Source organism: Megachile rotundata, chromosome 3 (genome assembly GCF_050947335.1).
Source record: "Megachile rotundata isolate GNS110a chromosome 3, iyMegRotu1, whole genome shotgun sequence".
NCBI classification, from domain to species: Eukaryota; Metazoa; Arthropoda; class Insecta; order Hymenoptera; family Megachilidae; genus Megachile; species Megachile rotundata.
In genome coordinates, this window is record NC_134985.1 from 21,179,065 (window position 1) to 21,199,648 (window position 20,584).

Consider the following 20,584-nt stretch of genomic DNA (forward strand, 5'->3'; position numbering starts at 1 on the left):
AACTTACTTTTGCACATATGTTGCAAAATGATTTTTAATTAATATATTACGATATATTTTACTGTAATTAATCATTTTTTAGTTACTTATTTATAAAATTATTATTGTAACTATTCGAATTCATCGTTTTTATTAACTTACTCTAGCAGGTATGTTGCAAAATGATTGTCAATTAATATATTACGATATGTTTTATTGTAACTCATTGTTATATTAATTATTGTAATTCATTATTTTCATAATTTTCTCGCGCGAATATCTTGTAAATTATCTACGAATTATTGTATTCATATTTTTTCTTATGTAATTTTTTGTAATTACTTATTACCGAAGTGACTCAGTATAGTGCGCGAACTATTTTGAACACCTAATAGTTTCGTATTTTTTGAATGTTTTACGCGCGGTTTTTTTAAGAAGTGACGTCATCAACCAAAATAGAACAAGCGCCATCTCTCCGGCGAACAGGGTGAACTACACGTTTTTGAAACTGCAGTTTCATTAGTTTTCTGCACTGCCACTGGACGGCGCCACGTGTATCGTTTCCCGTTTAATTCAAATAATATAGTTGATTTTATTAGTATGTCGGAGACTGAGCGCGCCAGTGTTGTGGAGCGAGTGCGCGCCCAAGCACAACAACACGGGGTAAATTTATTCGTGCCGGATTATACGCGATAAGCGACGAGAGAACGGAACGGCGGACGGTGGTCAGTCGATGTTTACCTCTCAAGCGCGAAGAATCTATTCCAACAGAAATTCTGTAACGTTCTGAAAATAATTAAAAAGAGAGAAAAAAAAAGGGTTGGGGCTAATTATGTTAAACATTATCTTTCGTTCTCCGACATATTTATACGTATATTCAATCTAATGTTAACATCAGTACACATATAAACAAATTATAAAAAGAATATGTAAAATAGTTTTTTTTTTACATTTATACAATTTCTTATATAATTAATATATACTTTTATAGCACAAATATAAATGGCAGTCATGTTTGTCATGGAAATTAAATGCTTTTATGTTTTATTACTACGAAGATTATTTAGATATATTTCTTCTATAGATTTTCAATTATTATGGCACTCATAAGTCTTCTCGTTGTTTTGGCTCGTCTATATTCTGAGAGTTAGATACAATAGTAGAGTCTTCTGTATCACTGACATATCCCTGTTCTCCAGTATAATGGGTAGGATAAATTAATAAAGGATTTGCAGAAAAGATGATTAAATTACGGTTTGGATAATGTGCTTTCCAGTCATTCCTGTACAAAAAATAATAACTTCGGTAATTAACATAACTAATAAATATAATAAAATCTTTCACAATGTTAAAACTGATTTCATTTACCTCGGGTGAACATCTGCCAATATGGGGATATATTCATCGACGGGTACCAGTTTTTTTAACGGCGTTGCTTCTACGAGTTTTTTTGCTCCTCTCGCCGATAAAATATAACCTAATGTCCAGTAACTGTATGCAGCATTTACCAAATATTTCGATCCATCGATCCAAGATTCCTCATTTTCTACCAATCTTTTCCTTCCCAAGTAACTAATATACGGTAGTACATTAATTTTTCGTACTAAAATTAAAGTTATATCATACACTTCATAAACATGCATCACTTACATTAAATCCCATTCAAGTTGAAAGTTATTTAGTTCTGTTAATATGTAATTTACTTTTTGCCGAAAAAACGGTTCAAATCGAACGTCATCTTCTAATACTATAACACTTTTTAAATTATTCTCGATCACCTAATAATATTTCAATAGTATTATTCAAAATAAAACATTTTAAAGATTAAAACAGATTTGTATAGTTTCCTAAATTTCGTAATTACCTCGTTCCAGATAATGTAATGACTTAAGAAACAACCAATTTCCCCCATAGTCATTGGTCTACAATAATTTTCTTTATCATTATTATTATTAATGATTCAATACATACATTCACCTTTTATTATGCTTACCGGTGATGATAAGGGTCCGCATATTCCGGCATCATTTTAACTCCTAGCGTATTTAAAACAGACTCATTTAACGTCCTAAAAAAATAAATGCAACAAGATATAACTTTGTTACTAAATGTAACTTGATTCAAGAAATAAATATAATAAAAAATAAACTTACCTGCCATCAACAGCATCAATAGTTTCCACTTTAATGCCAAGTTCTTTAAATAATTTATACATTCTTTCACGTCTCTCTGGTCTTCTTAAAAGATTTATCATATAAATGTTATCTACCTGCAATGTATCTTCCTCAGGATACTGAACAAAATGTTCAAGATATGTTGACAGTGGAAGATAATTACTATTTGCTGAAAGCATAACAGATCCATTTGTTTGTTTTTTTATGCTTTAAAGTCAACTTTCTTTTTTGATAGGTGAGTTAACTCACATAATATCTCTGTTTTAATATTTATCAGTCGTTGCAGATCTTCTGCAATTGTTTCTTTTTCTTCCAATGGAACCATAATATACCCATAAACATTGGCATTGCAAATAAATAATGGTATGCCTACCATAGGAACAAAGTATGTGTTATTGGATGAAACTTGAAATCATGAAAGTTGTTAAAACCAGAATACCAATTTACCAAACTTCTTAGCACCAATAGCAAAAGTTATAATATCATCAATGGGACCATCATAGTCATTTAAATTTTTTGGATTATATGTTAATTGATCTGAAAGATGGGTTCTTAAATCTATGAGAACAGCACTATGAATCATAGGTACACTGAAACATCCTTTCTCCTCCCGGTACAATATTGGTTCATATTTATCTGTTCTTAGATAATAATAGTCATTAGTCATTCCAGCCCAAAAGTTGCTATAGAGGCCATCAGATTTTAGTAATGGAGCAACTGCAGTCTGATTTCTTGAGATCAGTTCATTTAAAGTATATGGATTTGTTATAAAAACATCTGCATCTAACATCTGTAATATTGTATGAAGAAATTAATAACAAACTTTTTATAAAAAAAATGGTTAAAATATGATGCATACCCAAACGAAATCGGCCCAAATATTTCTGCCCGCATTGAGCGCTGCTTCGCGTAATTTTATTACATGCAAAAATCGTTGCATAGACCAATGGGCAACTCCATTTTCATCTTCAAACCCAACTGATTTTTCATCAAAACTTGTTTCAACGCCATGATATTCTTTAGCTGTACGATTTAGCCAGGTTGATAATATTTCTATTGATTTATCGATATTGTTATCACTGCATATCCTTAAAAATGTGCGTTTAAAACATATATATATATAACGTGTAATATGTTATAAGAAAATTTAAATCGTTCAAACGAACGTGAAATATCGAATCAATTCAACTATCGAACTATCGTTTCCATTTTATCAGTCTCGAATTGTTGTTATAAGCGGGAAATTTCGGTACACCTACGTTTTCTTTATTAAGGAATTAAAAATACATTTAGAAAAATTTACAAATCAAAATAATTGAGGATATAAATAAAATACTCCATTTAAATATTGTACAGTATGGTTTGAAAGTATTTTTAATTTTTTAAATATTTAAAAAATGAAAGTTATCATTTGTTATGTATATTATCATTTGGACAGATTCTATTTTTAATTTTTGATATTAATTAATTACAAGTACTTTATATGCAAAATACATATTTATGTATCAAATACCCTGTAACGTTCACTTTATACAATTACGTGGAAAGTGAGGTTACATTTAAATGCAAGGTTAAATACATTTAGATACACTTACCATAGATGTATTCGTTGTTTCGGATAATTCAGTTGCTCCAAGAATGTTAAAAAGTACGGTAATGTGTGCGCTTTGTTGCGTACTAATATAGTTATTAACACTGATGGCTTTTTAAAATCTTTACCATAAATTATCAGAAACATAGTAACAATAATTAAAGAAATGTGAACGAAATTTATTAATCTCATTTTTGTTTTTGATTCGGTTTACTCCTTTTTTACGCTCGAATTTTTTTATTCATTCGAAGCAAAGAATATTTCATATAAATCTACTCCTATCTTCACCATTCTGACTATTACTTTATCTGTTCCTGATCAAATTTTACCACCCACGCTGAGAGCATGTAGTCGATAAGGCGGTAAACTGTTTATACCCACATTCTTTTCACACTGAGGTAACATAATATTAAAAAACAATTTTCTTTCTGTCTCTTATATTGTTTTTCCTTTATTTCTTTTGCAAATTCTTTTCAGTAAAAATTTATTTTTTTTGAATTTCATAAAAGTAGCAAAGAATGGGTATTTCATACTTTTAAAATATCAAAATATTACAGCAATACATTAACAATAATTATATAAATATGAATACAATTTTGTATATACATATATATATACAAAACATAATATTTATTTGATACTTTTTACAAAATATTCTTTCAGTGTAGTCATTTTATTGTTCACTTGTCAAAGGTTTCTTTACTGTAGATTTTTCTTTCTCTTTTACCTTCATTTTTGAAGCATAGCTCAGACTTAATTTGTCAAAGTCTAATACCATAATACCTAAATCACCACTATACCTGTTTTTAGCTACCTATAACCATATATATTGCTTTTTATAAATAAATCTTGGTAATTATTTGTTTTTGTGCACCTACCTGCAAGTATTTTTTGCCTCGGACACTGGTAAGTCTTTTATCTTGAATAATAAGAACATTATCTGCTTCTTGACTTGCTTTTGCACTCCCAAAAATGGAAGAAGTTGTCAGGTCTTCATCATTACGTTCTTTTCTTGGATGTATTATTGCAGTTACATGACAATTACTTTTAGTGGCAAAGTTTCTAAATCTTGATATAATATTATCTTGTGTCCAAAACCTAGAATACAATTGTTCTAGTGTATATAAGAAAAAAATGTTTTTCAAAATAATTGTTGTTTTAGTACCTATCCATATGTCTTGAATCAGCTGATGTTCCCATCATAAACTGAACATTATCAATCACCACATGAGCTATGTCATGAACATATGTTGCATGTTCAACCGCCTATAATATGAATCGTTGCTATTTTAGAGTTTATTAAAGAAATTCAATTCAAATAGTGCTTTCATGTGTACACTTACATCCATCACTACTTTGATATTTTGTTGGCCATGAAATGTCATGAAATAAATTGGTAATTTCTCAAAATCATCAGCATACCTATTAAAATCTTCTAAATTTTTATCTAAAGGAGCACCAATCATTTGTTGTAGCATAGTTTTTGCTAAACGTACATTCCTTATTTCAAAACTACCCCATAAAGTGCTAACACCTTGCATTGCTAAATCTAAGGAATATTCGCTCATAAAAGTTGTTTTACCACTTCCTGACAAAGAAAGATGAGTAGTTAGGAATATTAAAATTAAAATTTAATTCATAAACATCTTTACAATATTTTGTTACCTGTTGGTCCTGTTAATATTGTAAATTCTCCTCTTCTATGACCTTTTAGTATACGATTCAAAGTTGGATATCTTTTCCATTTTACACCCTGTACTTTTTCAATATTTTGCAAATCACTTAATACATCTTCTCTAATTTCTTGAAAAGTAATTATACTTTTATGCCACACAGGTTGAGCATTTTGAAGAATACTTTTAAAATCATAACCAATTTCAACAGCTAATTTTGGCCGAGGCTGTGAATCTATTGGTCTAATAAAATAACATCGTTTTTCATTCAGCTTTTTTGCAAAATGTCTAGCAGTATGCCAGCTTGTTTCATCATTTCCAAACCACAAAATTAATTTCTTAAAAGATTCCATAAAGGGTAATAACTGTTGAGGTAAATTTTTTAAATTATAAGGAAGGCAAATGATTGTATTTGTTAATTGTTTTGACATTAAAGCTAGTAGATCATCCACCATTCCTACAACCACAGCAGTGTTATCACTTTTATTCTTATTGTTTTTGTATTTAATACACCCACTAATTCCAGAACTAGGAATTGTTTGTTCCTTTCCTGGCTCAGGGGTAAGTACCTTATATCCAACTATAGAATTCTTTAAACCTATTAGTGGGAGATATAATTTATTGGTTTCCTTTTCATAGAAACAATTTAATTCTGATATATTTTTTTGTAAAACATACTGAAAAACAATAAGATTTTATGATTTTATTGTAATTAAAATAAAAATTTGCATAATTTTTTTAGCATTCTTACAGGAAATGAAAAAGTGTTGAGAAGACTATTATATTCTTCTGTAGACATATCTGCAACATTTTGACAATTTTTTATTTTATCATTCCATCTTTGTTGAAAATTTTCTTCTACATGACAACTTTTCTTTAATATATCGAGTTCTTTTGATTTCTCACTTGATTTCTGTATTGATAAAAATTTTTCCAATATATTCCATGAACCGGTATATTTACACTGATCACAAATAAAAAATCCTATAATTATTTTAAAGTAAAGTAAAATTATTTATATTAAAATGTAATATCATCATATATATTTTTATAATATTAATATAGAAGTTATATCTACCTGTTGTTTTATTTATATATATTTTTGCACCTTTTTTTGTATCAATACATATTGGACACTCTGCTATAATGCATACATATCCTTCTGTTGCATTTAAACAGCGTTGTTTGAAACAATGTTTCACATGCGATATGGATACATTTAGCATAGATTCTTTGTTGTCCACATGAATATAATGCTTAATAATTGAATTTCTAATTTGTTTCTTTTGTCTAATAAAAGTTTGTAGAAATAATTTTACAAACATTTTACAAATAGAATATAATTGCTCATTAAAACAATTATAGTTTTGCAAATAAAAATTTATATTCATAACATCATACTCTAAATTACGTTTTTAAATTACTGGTATTATGTTTTTATTCACTTTAACACAAAAAAGTATAAATTTCTAAATAAATAAAAAGTTGAAACATTTCTTTCAAGTTTTGTCTTTATTTTTTAAACATGAGCTGTTCAAAAGTAGAACAATCTTTAAATAATATGCCATTTCACAGACATTAATACATTTTTACTTATCAAGTTATTTAAATTTTGTGTTCGTATATATTATTTTTTGTTCATTATGTCCATTTGATATCGTACATATTGGACTACAATATTACAATTTCCCAAACACTAGATTAAAATTATTTACACAAATTCGTTCCTTATTACATGATATTTTACAAAACTTATGAAACATGTGCACGTGGACGTAGTTCTGTGATATTATAGTATTATATATATAAATTACCCCTTCCCCCCGACTCTTACTATTCCAAACTATACATATCACGACACTAACCATATAGTCAATGATAATGGTGAAAGAAGAAGGATGTATAATACAGACTCATCTATAGTAAATCTGTATAAATATATTTAAGTATGTTATATTAAATAAAAAATAGAGTATTAAATTTACTTAAAGAACGTTTATTCTTTTCATATTACATTCGGTCTATTGAAAACATTTTATGACAAAACATTTGTATAATTAGTATTTAATACTTATATTGTATTTATTCAGCATTTGCATTTCGTTAAAGTTACAAAAGTAAATAAATAATATGAAATGAGGCACATGAATTCGTCTTTTTATCTTTAAGATCCATTATTCGTATTTGGTGGATTGTAAAATGAAAGTTTAACCTCTTCTTGTCTGTGGAAAAGATAAAAATTACATTAGTACAAATTTAAGTACGTAGATTGTTAAAATTAGGCAGTACAAACAAAAATAGTAATTATCAGACACAAAGTAAAAAATAAAGTTGTGTTTGTTGTTAAAGTTATGTTATATTAAAGTGGTATTTAAATCATGTAATATTATTTGAGTGAATAGTAAAATGTCATTCTTAAATTTACCCTTCTGTAGTATCATTGGTTGTGTTATCTGCATCTGTTAAAATACCAATTTCGTATACCACTGCTTTTATAACATATCTACAAAATTGAAATACATTTCTTAAATTTATATATTTGAATTATGTTTAATATACACAACAAAATTATATGTTAGTATAGATAATAAAAAATAGAAAATTCTTACAAATCATCATCAGTTGAATTATTTGTTGATATTGTAGTTGTATCATAGTCTGTAACAGGCACTGATAAAGTCATACTTAATTGCACAGATATACAAATCAACAGTAAAACCAAATATAATACTCGAGAGAGTTTAAGATCTCTATCGATTTTTATGTCGTACAACATTTTCAATGGTACTTGTTTTTTCCCAAGCAGACACTTTTATAGTAGATGATGGTACCTTGTTAGCACTACTCCCTCTTTTCATCTTATAAACATAACATATGTCATTATATGTATTTTCATGTCGTTCATAAGTGGGAATGGAAAATTTTCAAGAAAGAATTCTTTGTAAATGATGTGCCATCAAAGTGTTTAAAAATATTACAAGATAATACAAAGTTTAATGTAACTTATTAGATTAGCGTGGGAAAATAAATATTTAAGTTTAGTTGAAGTAATTTTAATTCTATTTACTATTGGTACTATTATTACTGATTAAGTTTATAAAATATATTATGAAATGAGATAAACCATTAACTTATCATGCAATTACTGCTTCAATTAATTTGTTACAAATTTTATAAACATAATATGATATGATTTTGTAATATATAACATGTGTGAATATAATAATGCTTCTAAGAAATTTCTTTGTTAAGTTATAACGTAGTAGTAGGTTCCATACTTATTAGATTAACGTCAAAGTGTGAAAAAATGTGTTTCATATGACATGTGTAATAGATACGTATTTGATATGGACATGTATAAATATTTTAAATACTAAAGTTACCAATTAAATAATTTTATGGGTAAATGAAAGATTAAATTATATATATTTGATTTATTAAAAATTTATTTATTAATATTTAAACTAACAAATATTTTGTATAAATTGTAAGCTGTTTCCGCGCGAAAATAAACATGATATTAAAATATCAGTAAATTTGTATGATCATTTTTATCAATTACAGGTATTTATATTATAAATAATGTAATGTTCAAAGTTTTTCTTTTGGACTGCTCAACTTCAGGGTACTGATTTACATGGATAAATTTGTATCAAGGTCAGCTTTTTAATTTTTCGTTTAATTATAGAATTAGTTACATCGTAATTTAATACTAGTATATGTATATGTACATTTTATATACATATAAATTTTTTGGTTTATATATATATTATTTGTTTTTACAATACTATAAATGTAAATGTATAATGAAATACATATATATGTATATATACACACACCACAGAACTGGCGCGCAGTATTTGTAATTTTGTTGTTTTCTGCTAGACGGAGTGAGGTTATATGTAACGCCAGCCGACATTGATCACCCGGATAACTTAATAGTCAGTTACGCACAAATTGTGTATAATGCATATTTCAAACCAAGAGAATCTTAAACTTATCCAAAAATGGGTAAGTAATTATAATGAAAAATCATTACAGATCTTTCATGTATTACTTCAAATTACCAACGTTAATGTGTCGTCGTAGAAAGGAAAACGTAAAACTGTTTTGAAGTAGGATCAAGAATTGTTAATGAATTATAGATTCCTGAAGCTACATTGGACCATTTGGATGATTTAGATAATTGTATGAATTCAGAGGCTATTTATAAATGTGGTCTTCCTGCTGCCGCAATATCTGCAGTATTGGCTCACGCTCTTATTCCTAATAGCCTAAAACGTCTGAAACTTGTACTAGTAGGTAGTTCAGGCCTAGTATCATTCATGCTTGGAAGAATAGTGTATGGCGGTACCCTGTGTCAACAGAAGGTATTTGGCCCAATAATTGCCAAACGTTCGAAAAGGTACCATTTATTTCATATAGCAATACAAGCATAATGTCGATATCTGTTTATCACAAAACTATTTAATTTTTATTTAGAAATGTACTCGATAGTCCTAATTTCCTTGAAGATGTCGATCAAGAAAATCAACAAAGCAAATTAGTTACACCTTCTGATAAGTTATTAGAAGATGATTCATCATGGACTAATTTTGATCCATACTTAGATAGTAATGGTAAATATACTAAAAGCAAATAACATAATTTCATGATCATTAAGATTTTTAATTCGGTTTTCAGTGAGCTACTTTGATGATACAGGAAGCAATTTTCAACAAGATTTTCCAACAGAACAACTAACAGAACTACCAGTAGAACAACCAGTACAAGAAAAGAAAAGACGTGTAACGTACGACGAGTTATGGGCACAAAACGCAGCAAGTCAGATGAAACGGTATAGAGATTTTGGATGGTACAATTTAATTTCAGTCATTATTTAGCAAAATTCTTAGTTTTCAAAATTGTTATCAAGAATTATATATCAAACAATTATTTCTTTTTAAAGTATAAATTTTTATTTTCAACAGATAAACCGAGAGGCACCAGTAATTCTTCAACAAACTTTCGGAAAGTTACCACTTTCGAAAATGATATTTAATGAAGAAAATATTTGGTGTTGAAAGAAACATCATGTTTTATATAGATTTTTAGGGTTCGTACATGTTTCTTGTAATCGTCGATATATAATAGATTTCAGTAACAATAAAACGCGCTGTTAAACATAGCATATAGTAATACTCTTTCCCACTGCATCCTGTTGAAATGAATTTCGTCGGGAACAGTAAAAAAATTTACAATTTTGTAAATATATTAATTCATTTTACTAGTTTGATCTTTCATCCTGTAGGATAGTTTATGAACATTTTTCTTTTGTATTTAATACATAAACTTAATTTATCAGTAATTATACTAATTCCGAATAAATATCAGTAAAAGACCAATTTATTTAAACTTGAAATATAATCAGTTCGTGTAACTGAATGATTCAATGATTATGTACAGTTGTTACGAAGTCGAAATATCACAAAAACGAATAATTATAGTCTAATTAATCTTTCTTCGTTTATTGTAATACGTATCGATCTGAAGTATAAGCGTCTACGTGTTCATCTATTGTACCCTTTAAAAATTCTCCTTTTTCTCTCTTCCTTCTAAGAAAGCCAAATATATACGTTAATTACTGTAACGTATACATAAATTTAGAAAGGAAATAATTACGATTATTAAATTTATTGAATTAGGAAGATTTGAAGTCAAGAAAGTTATTTGGCAACGCGTAATAATTTAATCAGAATGAAAGTAGGATAGGTTCTTTCGATTTTTTATGATTTTAGTTTCATGGCTGTAATCCTAGGCAATATACAGTTTACCTACACAATAAAAATTTTAAAGCGACCCACAGAGTATGTTTTCTAATTTGTTGGTGTATTTTATTTTCTGATTAGTTAGTAACTCAAAAACGAGATGCTCTGGTTTTAATCGCTGCGTGATCTTGAACACGACGGTTCGCCATTTTGTTCGTTAATGCTCCAGAACCGAACGCTTGAAATCGTAATAGTTTAATATCGAAAAAACAGATTTAGTTTTAGGAAATGTATAAACAATAATAGACAACGAACAGAATTATTAAATAATTAATTCTTTACGACGTCTGTTGTAACGTGAATAATTAAAGTAGAACCTACGGAATTAAACGAAAGGAAAAGAAAATTAACGAAACAGGCAAATAACTGATTGTATTAAGATTAGATGCGCGTGACTATTGATCGCGTTTTTTTTCTCGAAAGCACGTTACTCGGTAATCTTGATCGATTCGCATGGCCATGTAGAATCGAAATAAATTCTTAACCACGCAAACATTGTACTTATAAATTAGCAAGAATACACGCTTATGTACATTTCTTTTTCCAAGTCTAACAATTTCAAAAATTAGAAACTTATTGAAACAAAGAAATGTCTTAATTTTTGTACAACTCTTCGAGTACTACTCGTAATTACAAAATATCGGGCATTGCAGTTATTTTTCGAAAAGATTGCAGTCGAAAAATCGCGAGCAAAATAGCCGGACAAAACGTAGTGTACAGTATCGAAGAAAAGAAATAAAAAGTAGGGGAGACTTGTAGAGGAGGAGGCATGGTTGAAGCTTGCATTTATCCGGTGTTTATCGATGTCGTGATTTAGGTGGCGAACTTGCGCGGAACCGCGTAAAGAGGGCCGCGTGCAGTCAGCCATTGGCTATTGAAGCCGACCAATGGGCGAATACTCCCATTCATAAGTTGCGCTGCTTCCGTCCTGATAGTGGGGATCTGTCTCGTCGGTGATGCAACAGGAACTCTATCTCGTCGCTTCATGACCTCGCGGATCGACTCTTGACTCTTGACACATTACCGATCCCCTGCGTTTTCCTCTTTTCCCTCGCCATTTCAATTCTTACGTGCAAAACTTTCCACCTTTATCGTTTTGGCAAATAATTATGCACTATCGGTTAAGTCTGGCGAAACGTTTAAATTGGATGTTATCGATGATAGAATTTCATAGCTACAGGTATTTTAAACAAACGTAAAAGCTTTTAGAAAATAACAATTTGAATTTCAAAATGGTTGTGATGGCAATAAACGAAGAGATGTTCTTACATGTCTGCAAGTACCTTTAAGAAATGATAATTGTATAAGCAAAACGAGAAAATTTGGCAAAGTGGTCCATTGAGAATTTAGTAGCTTCTCTATTTTGACCGATGCATTCAATTTAGTTTATTTTTTATTTCGTTCATGTTGCACCATTTCTTTGATCGAACGAAACGAGCTAAAATCGAAATACTTCTTTATATTAAAATTCCTTTTGAGGGAAAAAAGAATGAACGAGACGATCAGAAAGATTGGCGGTGAGACGTTCGTAGATTCGCGCGTCCGCTCGGTTTAAATGATCGCGGGTAAGAAAGGGGAGTCATGCAGGTGCAGGTCATGTGAAATATTTGCACTTTGTCGTAATTTGCGTAACTCGTTGCATATATAATAAATCCGCAAAGCTAAAGCGCCACGATAGAAAATCGTTTCACAATCTAAAGAGAAAGGGAATCTCTGGCACTGTGAGAGGGGAGAGATTCGAGATGCTTATTGCCGCGTATATTACATACGAATACAGCGCGCTTCGCCGCGCTCCGAATTCGACGGGATTCGAAGCATTCTTTTTCCTTTATCACATAATTGTTAGTTACCTTCCAAAATTTAGTTCAGCTATTTTTCCTACAAACTGTCTGTACGATCAGATTTTAAATTATGACTCGAAAGATCAGTGTCAACGAGCGCCTAGATTTCGGAAGTCGCTCTTCCCTAAGGCATTTGCAAAACAACGAGTTATCGAAAGCATGGACTGGACAATCAAAAACAACGATGCAGGTCATTTTACCTTAGGGATAAGAGGAAAAAGCGATCGTTTCGATGGCAGTGGCGATGCCGAGCGAAACAACGGAGGAGACGTTACCGGTCGTAGTCGTAGTGTACGAGGTGACGTCAGACGAGCGTTGGCGGAATGGTTATGGCCGTTCCCGTTGTCCGAGAAGAAGATCGAGAGAAGAAGAGACGAAGACGGAGGATCGCGTTCACGAGCGCAACGGGACTGGAAGAAGTAAAAAGAGAAGTTCCGCGGTGCGCGTTTTCGCGGGTTCGACCAGGGTCGCGCACAAAACCGTGCAATTGCGAGAATATGCATTTCTTTTTCGTTTGAACGGTGCTTGAAATTTTGGAACTGCAGAGCGTTGGACTAGCGGAGGGTTGGAACGGGGGTAAAAACTGAATTCGACGAGAGCGCTGGAGGGTTGGAGCTGCGACAGAGGGTCGATACGCGAGACCAGGTAAAAAGAAGGCAAAGATCGGGTAGAAGCGTGCCGAAGTCGTCGATGGAAGGAGTCCCTTGATAACTGTTAGCGATAATCGAGTTCTAGAGTCATAATGCCGTCTTCTTTAGCGATTCGAGCGAGATGGAGAATGAAAACGAACGACTTTTCGAGAGGAACGAGGCGAAGGTGGAAAAAGAAAGAGGGCGGGTGCATACAAAGAGATAGATCGAGAGGGAAAGAGAAAGAGAGGGAGAGAACGCGTATACGTGCACACACCCACACATACAAAAGAGAAGGAGAGAGACGATAGTTCGACGAAGAGAAACGAACGAAGAACAGACCAAAGGGTGGGAGACAAAGTAGAAGGGAGGGATAGAGAGGACAACGGAGGAAAGAGTTTGTCGCGGAGAAAAATGCAAGAAGAGGAAAGGAGAAGGTACGGTGGAGGGAAAGAAAGAGACGATGGCACTAGAGGGAAGCGGAGGAGAAGTACGGGGGAAAAAGAGGTAACGAGCGAGACGGAGGATGACCGACGGGACGGGGGCGTGTTTGATGGCTGGCTAGACCGCTTGGATCGGTCGCGCCTGGGGCGTGAGCCAGCCAGAAGCAAAAGCCACGAGTAGATGCGCGAGGGTAAAGAGCGAACGGGAACGATCGAGTCGATGAAAAAGACAGAGAAACTCGAAGAGCGTGCGCGCGAGGGAGAGTGAGATGGCAAGACGGAAAGAGAAAGAAAGCGGGGGAGCGAGAAAGAAGGAGAGCCCGCGAGAAGAGTATGGTCCGTGGAGGGCTGCGTTCACCGGGCAGTTACTCCGGAACCGTTGCCTTGACGACACGCGTTCGCGCATGCGCGTACGCGACATTACGAGTGTCCCAGTACCGCGTTGCGAGTACCAGTTGCGTTCGCCACCCTTGTTTCCACTACCACCGCTGCCACCACCTTTCCTCCACCTTTATTACTATCCGCTGAAACCACTACCATCCTCGCTACCACCACCGCTAATACTTCACCACCGTAACTCGCCGTTACCTTGGACGTTTCGTCGTCTCCACCGAGCTGCCGCTATCGTTATCGTCATCAGTATTTACCACCACCAACGCTACCATCGCCACCACTCGTCATCGTTACCACCACCGCTATCGCCGCTGTTTCCACCTCGCAGTCATCGTCGCTGTCGTTGTTATCGTTCCTTTTACGTCGATGATTTAGAACGCGTCTTTGCGACTTTGCGTACCGATTACTTCGTTGCTTCCTCTTGGGCAGATTTTCTGGCAGCGATACGAAACGGAGATCGAACAGGAAGAGGGTAACGACGCGTCAACGAAAGCGCGCGTTATAACGCTGTAAGAAGGTCGTTCGTTAGAATCGACTCGCACCGGTGGATCGTTATCGTCCATGCATGTTTCAACGCCGTGGTCATCGTCCACGTGGTTGTCGCCGTTCCCGTCGTCGTCGTCGTCGTCGCCGCGCTCGTTCCGAGAGGGTCCTTTAAAACCCTTTAGAGCTCACGACACTTCTTCGGAGCAACCCTCTAATTTCCGGTGATCGCGTAGTTCGACCTTCGTTCTTCTCCTTCGGTGTTTTCTCTTTCTCCGACTCCACCTCCACCTCCACCATTACCACCACCTCCATCACTACCTCCACCTTCATCTCCACCTCCATCTCCTCCTCTTGCTCCTACCCCTCGTGCTCCCTCTCCTACGCCGTCGCGTTCTCCACCTCTTCCTCTTCCTTCGCCGCGTTTCGCTACTACGAGTGTCCGGTTGTCACGCGTCGACGGTGTTCGCGATAAGACGCGACCGTGTCAACGTTTTTCTCGACTGCGCGACCGATCCGTCAATGTTTCATCTTCTTGCGCGAGACTCCTTAGATCAGTGATTTCGCGACAGACACCGCCGTCGAACGAGATCGACTTTGTTGACGCGCGAGGTCGATTTCCACGATAAAAGGGTTTGTTCGCGCGTTTCTTGCCGATATTCGAGCTCTACGTCGTCGTACGAGTGATTCGAAGCGAATCCGTCGTGTACCATCGACGTCGCAAATCGATCGAATATCCTCCATGTTCGATCGTAAAGACGGCTCGAGAAAAGATCGATGAAGTCGTGAATCGCGAGCGATATTCATGTCTCGGCATCGCCGCGAAACCTGCCGCTGTACCTTGGCTGTGGAAAGAACAGCGGCAGGTCGACGTCGTCTTCGTCCGCGATTCCCTCGACGAGCATGACGCGCGATGCACGGGAACGGAAAATCGAAGGGAATCGATCCATCGACGTAGCTCGTTGACGAGAAAGCGAACGAGGCAGAGAAAGAAATCGTGAAATCGAAGGATTCGTCGGTACGCGGCAACGGAAAGAGAAGAAGAGGCAAAAGGTGTTGGACGATGTCGCCAATTTCTTCGTTTCGCGTTGAACGACGCGACCACTCGTTGATCGTAGGACGCGAGACATTTGGGATCCTCTGCTTTCGAAGAAAGTAATCGTATCCGGAAAATCTGTTCGTTCGCGGTTCGAGGAAGAAAATCGAGAAAAGTGCAATGACGTTGTTCAACGAGTATCGGTACCGTGTACGCGAGTGACGATTCGCGACGCGTGTGACGATTCGCGACGCGAGCGACGGCGTGACGAACTGGACGCGATCGAGGGCTGTCGCGAAACATGGTCCCGCGTTTCGATACCCGACACGGTCGTCTAGCTGGTCGATTCGCGTTGCGACGATAAGGTTGGACGGTGACTCGAGAGCGTCCACGGAGCATGATCGTTGGAAAAGAACGAAAAATTGGCAAGTTTGACCAGAAATCGAAGGAGATCGAGTGTTCGGTTGTTCGACGTTACCCGGACGCAGTTTTCGGTTCGACCTCGGTACCAAAGAATCGTGGTATCCACGGCGTAAATGGCTGTCGTGACCGAACTAATCGGACACGATTCGAAGCCGTGGCTGGAAAACGGTCGACGATAACGAGAAAAAATTTACCGAGAGAAGAAGACTCGCGGAAGCGAGGAGAACCGTACGAACGCGTAGGAGTCGATAGCGGATTTGTTCGTAGTCGGCGATCGTTAAAGGACAAATAAAAAATACGAACGAACGGTGGCGTCGGTCGCGAGTTGAATGGTTCCGCGAGGGTTAACCCTTGGGAGGTCGATTTGGGAGCAAGCGGAGCCAGACGTAGGGCCAGTGTCGGAGCAGCAACGTTTCTACGATTCTCCGCCACCACGGATGGACGCGAGCGTGTGCTGCTTGCCCGCGAGTGCCGGCTCGGGGGCCCAGCACCCTCATCCAGCAAGTTTGCCTTCCGGCGGACAGCCAACGATCCAGCCACCCTATCAGTATGCCGATCAGATAGTACCGGATCGGGGTCAACCCGACGGATTGCCGGTACTCGGCTGTACCGGTCAGGACAACTGGCAGCAGATCTCCGCGACCAACGTCGCTGGTGCTGTCACCGCCGCGACCACCACGACCACGTACATCGATTACTCCTGGCTGCAAATGCAGGTGAGCTTTTTCTACCTTTCGTTCCGTCTTTTTCGTGAATTCCTACCCCGCCGATCGCGTCGCGGATCGAGCGTCCGTGATCTTTAATCGCGTACCTGCTGATCGGGTACGCGCGAACGTCGTCATCGGAGCCGTCGCGGTTTCGTTTCACAGCACCCGTTGATTCGATAATCGCGCCTCTGCTCGCGAATCTTTGATCGCGCGGAAGACGAGCACGAGATAACGCATCGATTCCGAGCGAGCGTTAGATCGTGTCTGAACGATGATAACAATAGTAATAATGATAATAATAGATGAAAGTAATAACGGCCATTACCATTATCTTGGCCCGAGCGATCGTTCTTCCCTTTTAGACGTAGCGGCGTTTCCACATAAAACCGCGTTGTTGACAGGGCAAATATTCTTTGATACGCCGTCCGTCTGGGACACGCGTCGCGCGCCTTTCCACCTTACCGACACGACCGACTCTGGAACGTGGTCGTGTTTGCGTGTTTCCCTTTGTGTCTGTTCGTATTCTACTTGCCCGCTCGACCGACCTTCGTCACCCCCTTCTTCGCTCCTTCCCTCTATTTACCTGCCCTTTTCGAATTAGGCCTTTCAGCTATCTCGTTAAAGGGATTCGACGAGTTCTTTGCCCCTTTATCCTCTGTCGCGCGACTCGATCGGATACGACACCACGAGTCGCGTCTTCGACTCGAAATTCGTCCGTGCATACATAGGAGCGGACGGAATTTAAACGATCAAGTACCGCGACGAATGTCGACGGATACAAATGAATCGATAGCGAAGTTGATCAAAATTCGACGGCTTCGTTTTATCGAGTTCATCGATGGAGAACGATGCGACTCGATGCAATACGCGATATTCAATTTTCGCGATACGTAGTGGTTCTAGAGTTTTTCTATGTCGACGCGTACGAGTATATCGTAGTTGGGATGGAAAACCGGTTTTTCGGTACCGTTATCGATACTAGATTTTGACGAGTGAAATTCGCGCATCGACTATCGAAAGGTTCGATCGATGACGGGCTCGTTGCTTCGAAGCCAACTATTCGTGGATCGCGCGTAAAATGGACAGGCAGATCTGTATGGCGTGGCGGCGAGAAGACGGGAGGAGGAACGAGAGAGCGTCGCGGGTGCAGAGAATGCTAGTTCGTTTCTAATTAGCCGTTACCAGGACGCGATCTAAACGTATTGTGACTCGCGTAAGATAATAAGCGGACGGAAATCCACGATTATCGTGGTCAGGCAGAAAGGGCATCCCGGCTACCACCGGACGAACCATTTCCACGGTTCACCGCCCTTCGTTTCAGCTCTGCGTACGATTATAGTCCCACCGATTATTTCGCTGGACGTTCGAGCGGAGAACAAACGCAATTAACATCGGAGTCAAAGTTCACCGAGTTAAAATATGAGGTCGATCGTGTTTGCTCGAAGGGAAATTCTCTCACGCGTTTAACGTTACCGAGCCGATTCGATGTTTCGCGCGTCAACGAGGGGAGCCTCGAAACGACGGCGGCGAACAAAAAACGCTCGATGCAGCCAGAAACGAAGAAAGGCGCGTGGCGTCGCGTCGATGTCTCGCATTCTCGAGGAGGCAGAGTTTCGGAAGAATCGGCTGGGTGACTCGTATTACCCGAGAGAGTATCGTGCCGCTGGTCGCGGTGAGTCACGACGAATCGCGCGCGGACGAGTGGGTGGGTGTGCAGTTACCTGCGTTGCACGCGTCCACCGTCTACACTATATCTACGGCGTACGGTATACACGGCTGTTCGTCTTCTTTCATCCACCAAACCTTCTGACCGTCGATATTATCCGAGGTTTTATCAGAAGTATCTGTATCTTAAATTCGACTACCGTTTATCGACGAGAAGAGGTCTTAAAGGAAAAAGTAAATTGTCGCGTCGATACCGGTAGCAGTTCTTGTTTCGGTCGTTAAAACACGGTCGCAAGTATTCGACTCCCCGACAACCCCGTTTCGTTGTCGTTACGTTTAGTTACGTTTGGACCGTAGCAAACCAATGTTACGGACAATTTACTCGCGAAATTAGTTACAAAACGTTCGACCTATCTACCCATCAGCCACTTCCTCTTCCTTCACGTTAAATAGACGGACGGCCATTAAACGCCGAGAGTGGAGGAAGAGTTATTGTTCGCGAGTTGCCATAATAGATTCGAGTCCGCGTATCGTTCGCGCTCGTTTCGTTCCCTGCTAGCCGACCAATGTCCTCTCTCGATACGTCCGCCAAAGGATTTACGAGTTTTCGTTTACCTTCCGCTTTTACGAAATCTTTCGATCGTTGCGATCAACGACTCGTATCCGGACAAACGCGACCCTTTTTCTCGCTCGTTCAGCGCGTTCGTTTAAGCGTTTCGATGGTTGCCGGTCACGGGTCACGATCCCCAGGAAACAGATATGACGCGCGCCGCGAAGCGTGAAAAGCTCGAACCGAACGCACCCAGCGATTACGTTCGAGCAGACGAAGACACGTTTGCGCGAAAATCAAGCGTGTTCGCGACGCGTGGAACGATCGTTGAATATGTATCCGTCGACGCTTAAACTTGCCGCGATCCGACAGCGACGTTTTAGCGAACACGTTGACCTTTCAACTCTCGCATCGCTTCCGTGAAAACGCTTTCGCAGAGACCTGTTTCAAGAAGATCGAGAGTTGATACCTCGTTTCGATATTGACCGTAACGGCGAATTTTCCTTCATTACGACATAAATTATTTGTACTTGTCCACGCGGGAAAGGAACACGTCATCGATACGTAAAGTACAAAATGCGCGCGTTCTAGTCGTTCGGTCCGCAATAGTTTGGCGAATTGATTTCTCGACGTGCACTCTATCGGAGCGTAACTCGTTGATAATTACGAAATAAGATTATTTCTACACGGTCAATTAATACGTTACGGCTGCGTTGTTACGTAGATCATGTCGATTCACGCGATATAACGCGCTTTTAAACTCGCGAGTGTTAATCGAACGTCTCTTACTTTTTTCCGAACGCGATAGAATTTCTTCGCGATCGCCTTTCGATTCATGGAAACGTTTCGACACGATAGATCGAAAGTCCAGAAGAAATAGGAGGAAATTTGAAAGCAACAACGCGAGGAAACCTGACAGCGTCTCTATCGTAACAAGAATTTACGAATCTGCCGTTCAGTTATCGATATCTGGTAGGTGATTCGCGAGCGCCGTTCGATTTGGCGAATCGGATATCTCGGCGAACGATACGAGCGCTTACACCGTTTCACGTCGCGTCGCGATTACGGGTGAAAGGGGAAATCGCGATGTTTATCGAGAAAACGATCGGGCGTAAACAAACGAAAGAAGAGGAAAAGGGAAAGGAAGAGGCGGGAACGAGACGAAGCTCGAAGATCGAGCAACGGCGTTG

General features: G+C 37.5%; 5 protein-coding genes across 11 annotated transcripts in view; 2 read left to right on the forward strand and 3 right to left on the reverse strand.

Annotated features, from left to right (window-relative positions):
* Window positions 1–821: 821 nt before the first annotated feature.
* Window positions 822–4,169, reverse strand: LOC100878123 (glycosyltransferase 25 family member). The gene is made up of 10 exons (XM_003706567.3): window positions 3,749–4,169; window positions 3,013–3,241; window positions 2,601–2,943; window positions 2,403–2,522; window positions 2,133–2,322; window positions 1,973–2,047; window positions 1,844–1,901; window positions 1,630–1,757; window positions 1,348–1,551; window positions 822–1,261 (listed from the first exon to the last, which is right to left on the reverse strand). Exons 1-10 carry the CDS (start codon window positions 3,934–3,936, stop codon window positions 1,084–1,086), a joined length of 1,713 nt encoding a protein of 570 aa, XP_003706615.1. The 5' UTR covers window positions 3,937–4,169; the 3' UTR covers window positions 822–1,083.
* A 149-nt stretch (window positions 4,170–4,318) lies between these two features.
* On the reverse strand, window positions 4,319–7,200 carry mtDNA-helicase (mitochondrial DNA helicase). Of its 2 annotated transcripts, none has more exons than XM_076530088.1 (7): window positions 6,496–7,200; window positions 6,169–6,401; window positions 5,410–6,094; window positions 5,088–5,332; window positions 4,910–5,010; window positions 4,619–4,842; window positions 4,319–4,554 (listed from the first exon to the last, which is right to left on the reverse strand). In XM_076530088.1, exons 1-7 carry the CDS (start codon window positions 6,806–6,808, stop codon window positions 4,418–4,420), a joined length of 1,938 nt encoding a protein of 645 aa, XP_076386203.1. In that variant the 5' UTR covers window positions 6,809–7,200; the 3' UTR covers window positions 4,319–4,417. The 2 variants fall into 2 exon arrangements, with proteins under 2 accessions (XP_076386203.1, XP_076386204.1); XM_076530089.1 differs by having other exon boundaries at window positions 6,169–6,381; window positions 6,496–6,762.
* A 72-nt stretch (window positions 7,201–7,272) lies between these two features.
* On the forward strand, window positions 7,273–10,584 carry LOC100877898 (uncharacterized). 4 transcript variants are annotated; one of them, XM_012292886.2, is made up of 7 exons: window positions 7,273–7,363; window positions 8,982–9,074; window positions 9,303–9,428; window positions 9,507–9,822; window positions 9,900–10,036; window positions 10,101–10,272; window positions 10,388–10,584. In XM_012292886.2, coding segments are annotated over exons 4-7 (525 nt in total). In that variant the 5' UTR covers window positions 7,273–7,363; window positions 8,982–9,074; window positions 9,303–9,428; window positions 9,507–9,607; the 3' UTR covers window positions 10,389–10,584. The 4 variants fall into 4 exon arrangements, with proteins under 4 accessions (XP_012148276.1, XP_012148273.1, XP_003706613.1 ...); XM_012292883.2 differs by having other exon boundaries at window positions 9,563–9,822; XM_003706565.3 differs by having other exon boundaries at window positions 9,563–9,822; window positions 10,101–10,254.
* On the reverse strand, window positions 7,393–8,560 carry LOC100879755 (uncharacterized). The gene is made up of 3 exons (XM_003706580.3): window positions 8,027–8,560; window positions 7,843–7,920; window positions 7,393–7,639 (listed from the first exon to the last, which is right to left on the reverse strand). Exons 1-3 carry the CDS (start codon window positions 8,191–8,193, stop codon window positions 7,582–7,584), a joined length of 303 nt encoding a protein of 100 aa, XP_003706628.2. The 5' UTR covers window positions 8,194–8,560; the 3' UTR covers window positions 7,393–7,581.
* A 3,513-nt stretch (window positions 10,585–14,097) lies between the features above and the next one.
* Window positions 14,098–20,584, forward strand: part of LOC100877787 (uncharacterized) — a 35,585-nt gene continuing 29,098 nt past the window's right edge. Inside the window, exon 1 of one of the 3 annotated variants that reach the window (XM_076530090.1) lies at window positions 14,098–17,188. In XM_076530090.1, the coding sequence (XP_076386205.1) occupies window positions 16,802–17,188 (387 nt within the window). In that variant the 5' untranslated portion in view covers window positions 14,098–16,801. The remainder of the gene's footprint in view (window positions 17,189–20,584) is intronic. The other 2 variants (XM_012292880.2, XM_012292879.2) reach the window with 2 other exon arrangements.